The sequence below is a fragment of the Chelonia mydas genome, chromosome 2 (assembly GCF_015237465.2).
Source record: "Chelonia mydas isolate rCheMyd1 chromosome 2, rCheMyd1.pri.v2, whole genome shotgun sequence".
Taxonomy (NCBI): domain Eukaryota; kingdom Metazoa; phylum Chordata; order Testudines; family Cheloniidae; genus Chelonia; species Chelonia mydas.
This window is the reverse complement of record NC_057850.1, coordinates 185913976-185929663: the sequence shown is the minus strand read 5'-3', so window position 1 is coordinate 185929663 and position 15688 is coordinate 185913976. Positions and strand designations below refer to the sequence as shown.

At 42.8% G+C, this 15688-nt stretch overlaps 1 protein-coding gene across 1 annotated transcript in view; it reads left to right on the top strand.

Annotated features, from left to right (window-relative positions):
• Nucleotides 1–15688, top strand: part of LOC102929645 (collagen alpha-4(VI) chain) — a 104544-nt gene that overhangs the window by 28101 nt on the left and 60755 nt on the right. The window contains 7 exon segments of the mRNA XM_007071233.3: nt 1982–2587; nt 3347–3970; nt 5285–5836; nt 6825–7382; nt 7837–8421; nt 10918–11493; nt 12918–13267. Of these exon segments, the coding sequence (XP_007071295.3) occupies nt 1982–2587; nt 3347–3970; nt 5285–5836; nt 6825–7382; nt 7837–8421; nt 10918–11493; nt 12918–13267 (3851 nt within the window).

Sequence of the window (15688 nt, the reverse complement as noted above, 5' to 3'; positions counted from 1 at the left end):
CCTTACAATGGTGGCATTTCAGACATTTTTGGTGCACCAATGCAACAATCCTGATTCTTACACAGGTTTTACCTTGGTGTAACTCCACTCGCTTTGATGGAGTTAATTTTGATTTGGGCCCCAATTCAGGAAAGCATCTCTATTCAGGAGGGGAGCTTTAACTTGTACTTAAATTGTAGCATGTGGGTGAGTTCCATTGAAGTCAGTGGGTTTTAAGTATATACTTGAAAGTTAAGCACATGCTTAAGGGGCTTTCCAAGGTCAGGGTTTAAATGAAATCAGGCTCAGGCTCACAGGTTAGGTGAAATAGCTAAAATTCCATCTGACTAGAACTGGTTGAGAATTTTCTGATGACGTTTTTTCTTTAAATAAAATCAATGTAGTTTTCAATGAAAACTTGTTATTTTCCCAACGTTTTTTGTTTCGAGATTGCGGTTTCTTCACTGTCCAACACTTTTGTACTGTTTTCCAGAATTTGGAAAACAAAGTGTGTGTTTGTGTGTGTGGCCAGGGGGGCAGTAACTATATTTTCACACCATTTCATAGTGTTGATTAAACAGTCAAAGGTGTGAAAAGCATTTTTTTCTCTACTTTCTCAATTCCCCTTCCTTTTTCCAAAGGGGGAAAAGGAGGGAAAGTAAGAATAAGGGGATTCCCCCCAAATTTGAAAAAACAAAAAATATTTTTTCAGTTTAAAATGAAACAATTTTTAGTTTGAAATAGTATTGTGATACTAAATGAAAACTTCTGTGTCCATTTGATGTTTCCCATGGCAAATCACATTTCAGTAGGGATTTTTTTTCCTCACAAAAAATATCACAGAGGAAAGATGATCCAGTTGCAAGGATACTACCCTGGGACTCAGAAAATGGTTTTATTCCCTGCTCAGCCATAGACTGCCTGTGTGACCATGGGCGAGTCATTTAGTCTCTCTTTGCCTCAGTTCCCTGTATTTACAATGGGGTGTTAGCATTTCCCTACCTCACAGGAATCTTGTGAGGATAAATACATTAAAGATTGCAAGGAGCTCAGATAGTACAGTGATGGGCTCATATAAGCCCCTTAGGGTCCAGCTACACTTACGGCAGAATGTAGAGTAAAGACACTGCACTCTCAGGTAGCATGGGTATAAATAGCAATGTAGACAGTGAAGCATGGCTTAAGCGAGTAGAAGAGAATGCCTGCATGCCTGAACCCCCAGGATATGTATTCCACATGCCCAAGCAGTGCCTCCCATGTCTACACAGCTTTTTTAGCAGTGCAGTGTCCCACTGCCACCCTGTGGCTGGAGCCTTTCACTGCGACAGTGAAAGCCTCCAGCAATGGAGAAGAGCTCTGGCAGAGAGGAGGCAGCGGGAAAAGGCCTTTCGCTGCAGTGTGTAGATACACACCACAGTAACAAGTGTGGATGCAGCCTACCTTTCAATTCAGTGTGCAGCTACATGTGTTGTGCCCATACTCTACATGTTGCTGTAAGTGTAGCCTTAGCCTTAGCTAGATAAACTCCTTCAATGGAAATTATGTCTCAATAACAAAAGTAGAAGTGCAGTTTGGTCTATGGATATACAAGCTGTGATTTAACAGAACGGGAAGCCCCAGAGCATAAAGATCAGTGGCTCAATCCTTCTCCTGTAGAAGTAAATGGAAGATTCAATGGGAGCAAGTCTAGGGCCCCACGTATATAAATATAGTCAGATGTAGATTTGGGATTTTTTTTTCCCCATGGAAGTTTTCACAGGGATAGCTTCGTGGGATGCTTGTCTATTCCAGAGAGCTGCAGGAACAATGGTCATATAATGTTACTTTGTTATAATTCAGCACCATCCACGCAATAGGCTGTAGAATTCTCAATTTAAAATAGTAGAGAACAATCAGTGCAGTAGTTACAATTTCAGTTCTGTTTACAATTCAAATCCAGACTTGATTCCAAGTTGACAGCCACCCCTTTCACTAATTTGTCACATTTTTTCTTTCTCTTCAGCATTTACAAAGCACTATGCTGACATTGTTTTTCTCGTTGACTCTTCTGTGAATATGGGGTCTTCTACCTTCGAGCAAATAAAAAATTTCATTTACCAAATTGTTGACCAGCTTGATGTTGGGACTGACAAATACAGGGTCGGCCTAGCCCAGTACAGCAGGGAAGGCCATGTGGAGTTTTTACTGAACACCTATAAGAGCAAGGAAGATGTGCTCAATCACATCCAGGGGCGTGTCACATTCCTGGGGGGCCCTTTGCAAACAGGAAGTGCCCTGGAGTTTCTGCACAGAGTCTTTTTCAAAGAAGAGGCTGGGAGCCGAATTAGCCAAGGCACCCCCCAGTTTGCAGTGGTCATCACTTCTGCCAAATCAGAGGATGATGTTGCAGAAGCTGCAGAGGAGCTGAAAGAGATCAGAGTGAAAGTCATCTCAGTCGGTGTCCAAAATTCGGATCGGGAAGAAATGGAGGTGATAGCCACCTCTCCCTTGGTTTACCAAGTCAATGTAGTGCAGAGCATCAGTCAGCTGCACCAGGACATTACTGATGTTTTGGAAGCGTCAGTTCAACAACAGTATGACTCTGCCCTAGATGCAAAAGTGCCAGCAGGTACAGTATGTCACGAGAGTGAAAACAGCTGCTTGAATACATTTGTAGGAAGAGAAACTCTATAATTCACCCATAAACAAGAGAAATATCAAATGACTAGGTAGAAGGGGGCAGAATGCAGATGTCTGAATTTAGTGCTTGCGAAAGATTGGACCGCCTATGTAGCCACATGGCAGTAAGGATGCAGTATCTGTGTACATAAAGTTGCTAATACTTACCTGCACTGGTTATATGCAGTGAAATTCTGCTCTCAGTTACACCCAGGAGTTCCTATTATTGGTTTCAGAGGGGTGGCCCATTGTGACTAAGAGGAGGATTTTGCCCAGTGTTTTTCTGTTCACTTTTTTTTTCTCGAGATGGGTCGCAGTAAGAAACTCCAGATTCAGATCCAAAGAAGAACTTCCCTAAAGTCCTGTGGTAGTGTGATTAAGTGTCTTGGTTTGGCTGTGAGAGAGACTCAATCTGCAAACTTCCCCATAATTTGGACAAAAGGGAGTTTAATATCCCTTTATATCTGTTTAATATCTGATTCAGACTCATTATAAAATGGGCCTGAACCATGAAGTTCAGATCTAAATCTGAACTCTCTGAAGTTTGTAGGATTTTGGAACTGGTTTTCTCTTTCATTCCCATCTAGCTCATTATTTGTGCTGTTGGTTTCTTTTAATAAACTATCCCAATTGTATCCTTCAGTGATCCCGCAGTCTAACCTACAGTAACCGTGTTATCTTCCTTTTCCTTTGATTGGTTTGCTTTTAGTATGCTCCAGAGCATCTGTAGCAGACATTGTATTTCTTGTGGATGAATCCAGCAGAATTGGGTTAAGAAACTTCCAGCTGATCAGGACCTTTCTGCTCAAAATAGTCAATGCTCTGGATATTGGCCCAAATAATATCAGAGTTGGCTTGGTGTTGTACAGTGATGAACCAAGGCTAGAGTTCACCCTGGATACATTTGAGGACAAATCAGATATCTTGAACTACCTGACAAAATTGCCATATCGAGGTGGGAGCACGTACACTGGTGCTGCCATAGATTTCCTGAGGAAGAAGGTTTTTACTCAAAAGGCAGGTAGCAGGAAAAATCAAGGAGTACAGCAATTAGCTGTGGTTATCACTGATGGCCAGTCTTACGATGACTTTGATGAGCCTGCCTCTAAACTGAGACATCATGGAGTTGCTGTCTACGCTGTGGGCACCAAGAATATCTCAGAGAGTAGCCAGATGGATAAAATTGCATCGTATCCCGCAAGGAAACACGTCACCAACTTGGAATCTTTTCTGCAGCTGTCAAATATTGAATGGAAAATAAAGAAACAGCTTTGCAGTGAGATTGTGTCACAAACCTTTGTAGTCCCAGTGCGATCACGGACCCTGAAAGAAGGTAAGAGAGACATATGAACATCCGGCCCAAAATCTTGCTCAGGTTCATTGATGGAAACTCAGTAACTCTATTGGCTTTCAAGGATATACTCTGAATTTGCATCAGTGTAACTGAGAACAGACTGTGGCCCTCTATCTTTGTCAAATAAAGTATCCAGGGCCATGAATTCAGTCATATTCTTTTTACATTATCATTGAAAAATGAGACTTGTGATGATATCAGAATGTACAGCTTGAGGTGAGGAGGGGACTCCCTTCCACTCAAGAACCTTTCATGGATCTTCTCCCTACCTACACAGAGAAGGAGGGCTGAGTTCATCTGCCCTCTCACATCATCCCCCTTTGCCTTTGACCTCTTGGAAGACCCTATTTATCTCCAGAGTCCCATGCCTTGGAAGTCATGGCCAGGGGACATGCACTGTTGCCCTCCACCCACCAGCAGTGATAAATATACAGGCATGGTGATGCAGCTGACGCAAGGATGCTGTAGGGCGGGTTTAAGGCTCACCACCAGTGAATACCACCAATGCAAGGGCCTCTCTGCCAGGCACAGAGCCAGCTCTGCAGGAGACCCTGACATTGGGGGCATATTGGGTTAGGAACAGATGTGGGTTAGGAGCTGGGCTGTTCCTCCCCGCTAATTATTCCATGCCACTGCAACACCAATAGGGGCTGTGGTAGGAAGGGGCACAATTTAGGTCAGCCCTCAGGGTTGGCCAGGCCTCCTCTGGGGTGCCAAACCATCGCCATCATCCTCAGAGGTACAATCAGTATCCCCTTGATCCAAGCAATGGGCCTTAGTGGTGGCTCAAAGATAATTCAACTGTATGGGACAAGTACTGCATTGATTTACAGCTGGCTTGATCCTATTGAAAGAGTGCTTTGCTACAGTGTTAGCAGCCACGTTTTAAGTTAAACAAAATTGGTTGTGTGTCCTCCTGTATACACACAAATGCACACATATATCCACATGGATCTGGGTGAACACTGATGCAGACAATAGGTTGTCAATAGTCTTGCTCGTGTTGGAGAACTTTGGCATTGCAAGTCCTGCAACACTTGTGAACACCTTATGGCCACATGCCAAGTGCTTGGATTAAGTTATATGTGTGTACAGGGTGTAAATTAGGCAAAATTTGGCCCCATGTTATCCTGACTCCTATGATTTTTGTCTGCCCTTGGCTTAGAAAATGTAGTAATTTTTTCAACACCAAATATTATAGCCAGCATTTTTTTTTGATTGCTATTAAACTATACTGTAGCACTGCAGTAATTGGAAGATCTTTCACCTTTCCCTTTGCTTCCTCTCAATTAGGTTGTGTAGACACAGAGGAAGCTGATATTTATTTCCTGATTGATGGGTCTGGCAGTATATTCCCAAATGACTTCCAGGACATGAAAGTATTCATGAATGAGATGATCCTCACGTTCCCGGTCAGTGCCAATGGAGTTCGCTTTGGTGTGGTTCAGTATGCAAGCACTCCTCAAACAGAATTCGTGATTAGCCAGTACAGCAGCGTGAATCAGTTAAAGGAAGCAGTCCGTGTTATTCAGCAGTCAGGAGGTGGCACCAATACTGGAGATGCTTTAAGGTATATGAAAAGTCTTTTTGCAAAGGCCACCAGGGACAATGTTCCCAAGTTGCTGATAGTCATTACGGATGGTGAATCCCAGGATCAGGTGACAAAGGCAGCAGAAGAGCTGAGACAAGAAGGGATTGTTATATATGCCGTTGGCGTCGGGTATGCAGTTAAAAAGGAACTGAAAGACATCGCAGGAACAGAAGAGCGAATGTTTTTTGTAAACGACTTTGATTCCTTAAAGCTCATCAAACATGATATTGTGCAGGATATCTGCTCCCCAGAAGGTAAGAGGTTTTCCTAAATCACTCCAATCGCTTAGAAAGTAGACAGCACCCGGATGTGCTCATTATAATAATTAATAGTATTTACTATTTGCATTAGCTCAGCACAGATGTGGTGCATATTGAAGATAGCTTTGCTAAATAAACAGGAATAAACAACTTTACTCTTGTGTAAATTGTCTCAGAAGACGCAACATGCTTTGCCAGATGAAATCCAGGCTGTCCTTCGCCTTCTGACACAGGGAGGGTATAATTTCGTTAACTGAACATCTCACAAAAGAAAATGAAGTCTGACACCAGAGGCTGAAATTCTTAAAGATGGCATTATGTATGTAAAAATATATATATATTTACTATTTACAGTATGGTAGCTCTTGAAGGTTCCTACCTCATTGTGCTAGGTACTGTACAAATATAGAACAGAAAGCAGCCCCCTGCTCTGAAGTGCCTATAATCTAATGCTAGACTATTTGAGACCCTAAACATACGCACGTTTTGAGCACTGTGGGTACAGTCCAGAACAACATGTGGCTGTAGTGCATTGCTCTTCTAAAGGAGACAGATGAAGGCTCTGATTTTGGATCCCCAAGTCTGAGCATGAGCAGGTGAGTTTGTCAAAAAAAATGAAGTACTCATTTTAGGGCCACATTACTGACTTTATCCAGAGCGGCTGTGGATCAAGGGCAGCGTCTAAATCTTACAGTGCCACATTCTGAGATGGGGGAAGGAGCCTGTGTAACAGGATGTGGTTACATATTTATACATGCCATGGTCATCAGTGGAGATGAAACTCAGTATCTTCAGCACCAGAACATAAATCCTTACTATTTAGAATTTAACAGTAACTGTTAGCTGTTAGTAAACACTAGGCTTTTATTTTCCTTGAGGTCTGCTATGGAAGACATGATTTTCTGTGTAGTTTTCAGTCTGAGTGGTTGGCAAATACATTCAGGAGGAGATTCAGAATTTTGTCTTTTCTTTTCTTTCCCAGCCTGTAAGAACATGAAAGCCGACATTATTTTGCTAGTCGACAGCTCTGAGAGTATCCACCCTGTTGATTTTCAGAAGTTGAAGGATTTCATACAGCTGATTGTGAACAGGTCTGATATTGGGGCTGATAAAGTTCAGATTGGCTTGTTGCAGTTCAGTTCAGAGCCCCAGGAGGAGTTCCAATTCAACAGCTACGGCAGCAGGACTGACCTAAGGAGAGCCATTTTGGGAATCAGGCAGATTAAATCCAGAATGATGACCGGGAAAGCCCTAACTTTTGCCTCCTCTTACTTTGATGAACCCAAAGGAGGGCGACCCAGAGTAAAACAGTATCTCATAGTGATCACAGATGGGGAGGCCCAAGATATCGTGAGAGAGCCTGCTGAGACCATTAGGGACAAAGGTATCACCATCTATGCCATTGGTGTTCGCCAGGCAAACAACTCCCAACTTGTGGAGATTGCTGGCAGTCAAGACAAAGTGTTCTTCGAGGATAACTTTGATTCCCTTACCTTTCTGGAAAAGGAGATTCTCTTTGAAATTTGCAACCCGGAGGATTGTAAGTGATAGTAATAACCTGTTGGGTCTTTCTAATTCTTCTTTATTTTGTTGTGTTTACTATTAATCCTTTATAAGGTTTGATTCTTCTCTGCCCACATATTTCTAGTAGAGATCTTCAGCTTTTCTTCCATTGTGATATTAACCAATGATGGTAAAGTGAAATGCAATAGCAGAAAATAAGACCACTCTCTTTACAGACCATAGTCTCATGGTTTTCCTCAGGAGCCGTATTTTATTTCTTTTCAGGCAGGTATGTATTTTTCTTTTGGACAAAAAGAAATGCCCACAGCCGTCCTTTTTAGTTTTTCTTTGTATCTTGCTTTTTGGAATGTCCCTGCACTTTCTGGTTTCAGCTAGCAGTTGGATCAAAAGAACTACTCAGGGGGGAGCAAGGAGGAGAGAGACCTGATCATAACATTGCTGCTTTGTTTCCTTTGTTTTGTGAACAACAGCATGCAAAAAGACTGAAGTTGCAGACATCATATTTGTAGAGCATGGATCAAGAAGCATCATAGACTTGAAGTTCCAGGGCATGCAGAGGATCATGGAGGCTGTGGTGAATGACTCAGTGGTTGGAAAAGACAATGTTCAGTTTGGGGCTGTGGTCTATAGCACTGATCCTCAGGATCATTTCTCACTGAATACGTACTCTGCTAAATCGCAGGTCAGAGAAGCAATCTCTAATTTGAGACCTATGCCGGGGCTAACCTTCACAGCAAGGGCTTTGAACTTTGCCAGGGAGAGATTTGGTATGGCTTATGGAGGTCGTACATCATCTTTTAGTGTCACCCAGATTCTTGTGCTTATTACTGATCAGCCAACTTCACCCTTGGATAAACCCAATCTTCCAGCAGCAGCAAAATCTTTGAAGCAAGATGGTATCAATGTCTTTGCTGTTGGAGTGGATGAAGCGAGTAGAACAGAGCTTGAAGAAATTGTGGGAGAGCGAGAGAAATTGTTCTTTGCACCGAGCTATAATGAACTGGAAAGCTCACACGAAGACCTCACTCATACAGTATGTGATGAGGCAAAGCCAGGTAAGTGAGACCTTTAAATTGAGCTGTTGTTTTTTTTTTTCTTATATGTTTTCTCCCATTTATCCAGATTATCTAGGTTGTCACAGGCAATGTCAGTCACAGGTAATATCCATTTTTAAAATGTTCTATTGAGACAAGGTTAAGGGGTGGGTGGAAATAGTGTAGAGACAGTTTCCAGTATGGAAAGCAGCACACGTGTCAAAAATCAGATCCCCCCCACTATCGTTTTCTTATGCATTTTTCCAGCAAAGCACGTTCTTTACTTTAAGCACATGATTAAGCCCTTTGATGTTTATGGGAACATTCGTGTGCTTCAAGTGCTTTTGCTGGATCACGGCTTTTGTTTCCCTTTTCTCTCATACCAGGGCCCCCCCTTTCCTCCTCCTGCCAGAAGTTCTGTGTGCTCTCGATCCCCCTTCTCTCTATACCAGGACCCCCCTATGTCCTTCTCCCCATGCCAGGGATTCTGTGTGTCCCGTCATTTTCCCTTCACCCCATGCCAGGGCCACCCTTTCTCCTTCCCATGCCAGGGGCTCTTGTCCTTCTCCATATCCCTCTTCCCTCCATATTGGGCTCCTCCATTTCCCTCCCCGCCCGGCGTTCTGTGTGCCCCCTGTTCCCCCTTCTCCTTATGCCAGAGTCTCCCTTTCTCCCTTCCCATACCCCATGCCCTCTCCCCCCCATTATTTCTTATTTATTTGTCACAGACAGAGAGAGGTATGCCATGAAATTGAGGTAAAGGGCCTCACTTCACTCAGCCAATAAAAATGTATAAAGCATAAAAACCCTTGTACTTCCAGAGATAAGGTAAGCACCAATTGCCTGGGTTAGCTTAAACATCCCTTATAGGCACCTTACTCCATAATTGTCCTATATAAGGCTTCCTTGAAAAGAACGATCCCTGGGGAAGCTGCCCCTTTTGGCCCCCCTCATCAGCGGTCCTGCCGGTATGGTCGGCTGTGTACCGGCTCTTTCTGGTATGCCATACCGGACTGGACCGGCTTATTTTCACCTCTGACTATGTGAGAATTAAGCTACGAGAGGCAAATTTTCAGCATGTAGAGGCTCGCTTGTGCTTGTAGAAATGTACCACAATAACACACCTATATTTAGCAGGACAACTGCAAATGTGTATGTAAGTGTCTAAAGACCCATTTGTGTGCACATTTGTGGTAACAAATCTGTTTGCAGTTGTGGTAAATATATGCACAAAATGTTCTGTCTGCTGAAAAATCAAATGGGCCTTTACCCACTGAGAGTGTGGCCGTAGGCTTGCAAAATGGGTGATTTTCCCAGCAGAAGAATGTCCTCCCTTTCTAAAGTGCTTCTGGGACATGGGGAAAATACCCACATTATTTGGATACCCTACTTCTTCATTCACCTCAAACAATTCTTGAGAAAAGACTCTCTACACCAGTGGTGGGCAACCTGCAGCCCATCAGGGTAATCCCCTGGTGGACCACCAGACAGTTTGTTTACATTTGCACGGCTGCCCGCAGCTCCCAGTGGCTGCAGTTTGCCGTTCCCGGCCAATGGGAACTGCAGGAAGTGGTGTGGGCCGCAGGGAAATGCTGGCTGCTGCTTCCCTCAGCTTCCATTGGCTGGGAACGGCAAACCGCGGTCACTGGGAGCTGTGGTGGGCCATGCAAATTTAAACAAACTGTCTGGCAGCCCGCCAGCGGATTACCCTGATGGGCTACAGGTTGCCCACCACTGCTCTACACACTCTTCTCCTAGCATATTGTGCTGGTTTCTTTTCACCACAATCACTTTTTTACTGCTACATTATCTACAGTATTGAGTTCACTGAAATATACAAGCATTGTACGATTCTGATGTAAACTTTCAGTTTGAAGTACCAAGCTCACCGACGAGAAGCTGCCTGTAATAAATGTCATGCACTAGAGATAGAGAGCTCCTGCAGCACAAACTTGTTCACAAACAAGAAACTGCCCAACCTTCTAGTAAACCAACAGAGCTTCTGGTTCCCATGCCATTCAAGGCAGTCAGGAAGCTCATCATTCGTCTCCTAGAATGCAAGCAATTTTTCTTAGTATGACACTTCAGATTTTGGCGAGAAAGGGATGGTGTTTTACTTGATTACACCTGCTGACTGTCCACCACTTGCTTGTCATTCAGTGAGAATTAAAGATTAACCTTATTCCGCTGACAGTCTGACTTCAGACACAGGTTCTGCATAGTCTAGTCTCACCTCCTCTCCGTAATAAGTCATAGTTATGGTGTATAAAGTGTCCAGGAGCTAGTTTCTCCCAGCATTTGCTACTTGATACATGGTGACGTTTCTTTCTGCACAGAGGACCTAAGGGTTTAAGTGGAACTTATGTGGTGGATTGCCCTTGTGCTGGCATCTCTGCCCAGAGGGAAATTTCACCCAAAGAGAGCAGGGTGTTGGAAAGGTGAAATGAATGAGAACGAAGGCAATGACTGAACTCTCCCAGATTTGCATAGCTAAGTAAATTTTTTTCCCCCCTGCAGCTTGTGGCAACCAACAGGCAGATCTTATATTCTTGATTGATGGGTCAGAAAGAATACCTGCAAATAACTTTTCTGCCAGGAAAACATTCATGAAGGAAATCGTGGACAGTTTTATTATCGCTCAGGACAAAGTCCAAGTTGGTGTGATCCAGTACAGCAAAGATCCCCAGAAGGAAATATATCTCAATGAATTCCACTCCGACACAGCCATAAAGGAACAGATTGACAGCATTGTCCAATTAAAGACCTCCACCTTCACCGGTAAAGGTCTGAGGTTTGTCAAGAGCTTTTTTGAGACTGCCAATGGTGGCAGGAAAAAACAAGGAGTTTTGCAAAGCCTAGTAGTGATTACTGGTGGGCAGTCTAACGACATGGTGGATGAGGCAGCTATTGCTCTGAGGAATGATGGGACACACATCTTTGCAATTGGCCTAGGAAGTCCAAACTCATTTGAGTTGCTTCGAATTGCTGGTGATGCACGCAGGGTGTATGTGCTGGAGAATTTTGAAGAGCTGAAAACCATAGAGAGGAAGGTTGTCACTGAAATCTGTGAATTGGAAGATCATCCTAGCCAGGGTAAGTCACAGAAATCTTTTATTGAGTATATCTATCTAAAGTGTCCCACACTTTTGTGATTAAGCAAAGGAAAGAAATCACTTTTCTGTAGATCATGCCTCCTTAATTGGTTCCAGCAAGTTCTGGATTGTTCTGGAACCACCCCTGTTACCTTACCCAGGGAAAAGGGACCTGCTTAATCTGGGGCTAATATATCTGCCTTCTATCACTCTCCTGTAGCCATCTAGCCCGACCCTGTCACAATATATATATAAGCATGCCATGGCTTCTTTTTTCCACTCCAAAACATGAAACTTTTAAATATATATATTTCCCTTGGAACAGAATTTCCAACTTTCACCCAGCTCTGCTACCGACTCTTGCATGAAAATAGGAGCTTTGTGTTTCTTATGAGTTAGTCTGCACCCGCTGCTTACATCCTGCTGAAGTTCTAGGGCCAGATAGAACTTCAGCAGGACATAAGCAGCAGGTGCAGACTAACTCATAAGAGACACAAAGCTCCTATTTTACCTAATCTGGCCTTGAACTTCAGCAGGACATAAGCAGCGGGTGCAGACTAACTCATAAGAAACGCAAAGCTCCTATTTTCATGCAAGGGTCGGTAGCAGAGCTGGGTAAAAATTGGAAATTCTGTTCCATGGGAAATTCTTTAAAAAACAAACAAACATTCCATTTTTGGAATGAAAAGTAACAGTTTTAGAAACTTCCTGTGGAAGGGAAAATCTGAAAAAAAAATTCTTTCAAAATGATTGAAATGTTTCATTTAAAAAACTTTTGAAATGAAATACAGCCCATGCTCTGACGCTCCCAGCTCAGCCATGGCTTTCAGGGCTTCTAGACTTCCAGCTTCTTGTCCTGTCTAGAAGACTGACACAGAATCAGGCACCTTGCTCTGAGCACCACAGATGATTTGGGAGACTTGCAGCTTGGAAGCTGGGTCAGTGGGACATGACCAGTGCATCCACAACTATGCAGACAGTGGCTAAAGCAGGGGTGGGCAAACTACGGCCTGTGGGCCGGATCTGGCCCATCAGGGCTTTGGATCCAGCCCACGGGATTGCCACCACCCCTGGTGCCGTGGGGCTAAGGCAGGCTCCCTGCATGCAGCCCCAGAAGAACAAATCCAGCAGTAAATAATATCACATAGAAATAGTTTTACAGGCTTGAGTGCTGGTGCTATTTCCTAGCTAGGTGGTTTAGAGAGACTATGTGCAATAATATAAACCAGCTCCTCAGCTGGGGTAAATTGACATAGCCCCATGCAAGTCAATGGAGTGATACCAATTTACACCAGTTGAAGATCTGGCTCTCTAATTCTTCCAGTTTTAAATTGAGCATGTTTTGTCACTGGTACAGATAGAAATCAAGATCATAAAATAGTGCTTGGATCTGATGACTGATTTTCTTCCCTACCCCCTTCTCAGACTGCAACATAGATGTTTCTGTAGGAATTGATATTTCAAGGCGCATGAAGTCTATATCTGCACTGCATGAGAAGCAGAAACTGCAAAAGTATCTGCCCAAACTTCTACACGGGATGGAGTCCTTGACTAACAACAGCTGTACTGTTGAGTCTCAAATCAACATCAGGTTCAAGTACCAAGTGTTTGTACAGAACGGCCAGTCCTTGTTTGACTCCGATTTTGAAGCCTATGACGAAGAGATCGTCCAGAAATTCTTAGTTGTCCAGACAATTGTGGACACATATCTGAATGCAGACTTCTTACAGTCATTTTGGGAGAAATCCCTCAGCCTGGCCTCTGCTAAAGTGAAGGTAAATAAAATGGAATAAATTATATTGTTTCAAAGTATATTAAGTCTAGTGCTGGTGAACATTGCATGGGAAATAAAAACATCATTAATGCTCTTTTAGATAAATCCTTGAATTCATTTTGACAGCATTCATGACCCCTTACTGCAAACAATTCTGTGAGTGAATTTTTGCTCCTGGAATTCAAATACTTGGGCAAATCCATATGCTCGCAAGTACTTACATGGGAAGTTTTCACTTGTCCATCTTGGAAGCAGTTAGTAGATTAAGGAGCAGAACAATACTCTGTAATAGATAGCTAATCACACAACCCAGGTAGTAATGACTCAAAGCAAACATCATTGTGAATGTTTCATGTCAGAAACATATTCACAGAAACCACTTATACATAATTTCAAATAACAAATGAGTAAAGTCAAGGTCTATCAATGGATAATTTATGAACAGAGAAAAGTGGCTATATCTATAGACTAACATGTCCACTGCAAATAGTTCATCTAGGTTGAAATGAGACCAAGAGAAAGCAAACGTCTAAAGGGTTGATCCAATCCCTATTGAAGTCAAGGGGAACCTTTCCATTGACTTGAATAGAAATTAGACACCTCCTAGTATTTCAGATTCAGTGCCTTTTATGTTTTTTTCTGATTAAGAAACTAGTTCTGGAAAGAATTTTACATACTAAAGCCCTGATTCAGAAAAAACATCCCAATTCAGGAAAGGCACTTTAGCCCCTCTAGAATATTAAGTGCATCTTCCAGGGAGACCTTAGTTGAATTCTTATAAGGTATTGCTAGTTTAGAGTGGTCTTAATTTAATTTAGAATGCTCACTGAAAAGTGTATCCTCACTTCCATTCTGAGGAGCAGACACAAATCCCCAGGCTGGCAGATAAGAATATAAACTCCATATTCAGCATTTTTAGAATTTTTTCTTCTCTATATAGGTGTGTGGAGTGGTGCATATCTAATGTTTTGGGTTTTTCTTCTTTTTCTGTTAAAATCTGTAAAGTGCAAGTCTTCTCTGAATGACGACTATGAAATGGCATCATGAGGGTCCACTTGTATTGCATCTCAATGATTTCTGAACAAATTTGCTCAGTTTACCTATAAAAATGTTATTTTTCTAACTGCCAATTCTACTAATGCAATGTGGAATCTGAGAGTTGAGCTGAATTCTTCCCTCCTCATGGATGATGACGAGTAACAAAGATCCTGCAGACCTAATGCTGCTTTTAGCTACATCTGTACGACTCCACTGTCGTCACCATTCTAGGAATTGGAAGGTAGCTCAGACTTCATACCCATTTAATTATTGGCGACAGCCAGAAGGGCACCCATTATTGCCCTTTGTTCTGGCACTTGTGTGCGTGACATAAACACCTGACTATTTACTTAGAACAGGACTGACATCATGAATTCATTTTTCATAGGTCACTGAACAGCAACAAGTTTTTGCTCATCAGTTGGATGAGACACAATGATTCTGGTTCTTTGTAGTTTGCCGTTCATCTGTTGTTTGTTGTTATGTTTGTTTATGGAATACTGAAGCCAATCTTGAAGTCATTAACTGAGCAAGACTCGGATTTATTCCACTCAAAAACTGATCCCACCATGCTTAGAGTGGGAACAGAAAAGTACTTTCCAACACTTCGTGATAGATTATTTGCACAGCAGGGGCTCAATTTGCCACTGCATCTGAGCTCCACTAGGGCAGATGGGGGGCCTGATCTAATTTATGCCACTGGAGACTTTATACCATTGGAGGATAGGGGTAGTGAAGCTTTGCTTCACCAATACCCGCTGTCTTGGTGTTAATATGCCCCTTCTCTCCTCCTATCTTGGGGGGGTGGAGTGGCTGGCACAGGAGCTGACTCAGCCGCATATGCCAGCCTTACACCAATGGAGAGTTCTTGTGTGCTTGGGGAATTCTTTGCTGTCCAGCTATGGCTGAATCAAGCATCAAGTAGGCAGAATGGACCAGAGAACCCAGCCCAGCATTGTTATGTTGTTAGTCTGACAAATCCAGTCCTGAACTGCCATCACGCAAAGGAAAAACACTGCTCGCTCTAAATTCTCTTAGTTACACCAGGGTCAATCTGGAGAACTCCACTGACTTCAGTGAAAGTCCTTCAAATTGTAAACAAGAATAGAAATGGCCCCTTGCCCAGAACACCTGGGTACTTAACTGAACTGTTTACACTAATAAAAGTTGCAGTCTACAAGGTAAATCCTTCCAAATGGAGCCACTGTCAAACCAGAGATATTTTGGGGCTTAATTACCATTTACTTGCTAAAGATTCTTCCACCTTGTATTTAGCTGTGACACTCTGAGTTCCTTTCCCAGACCTGAAGAACAGCTCTGCGTAAGCTTAAAAGCTTGTCTCTTTCGCCAAGTTGGTCGAAACAAGATATTATCTCACCCACTT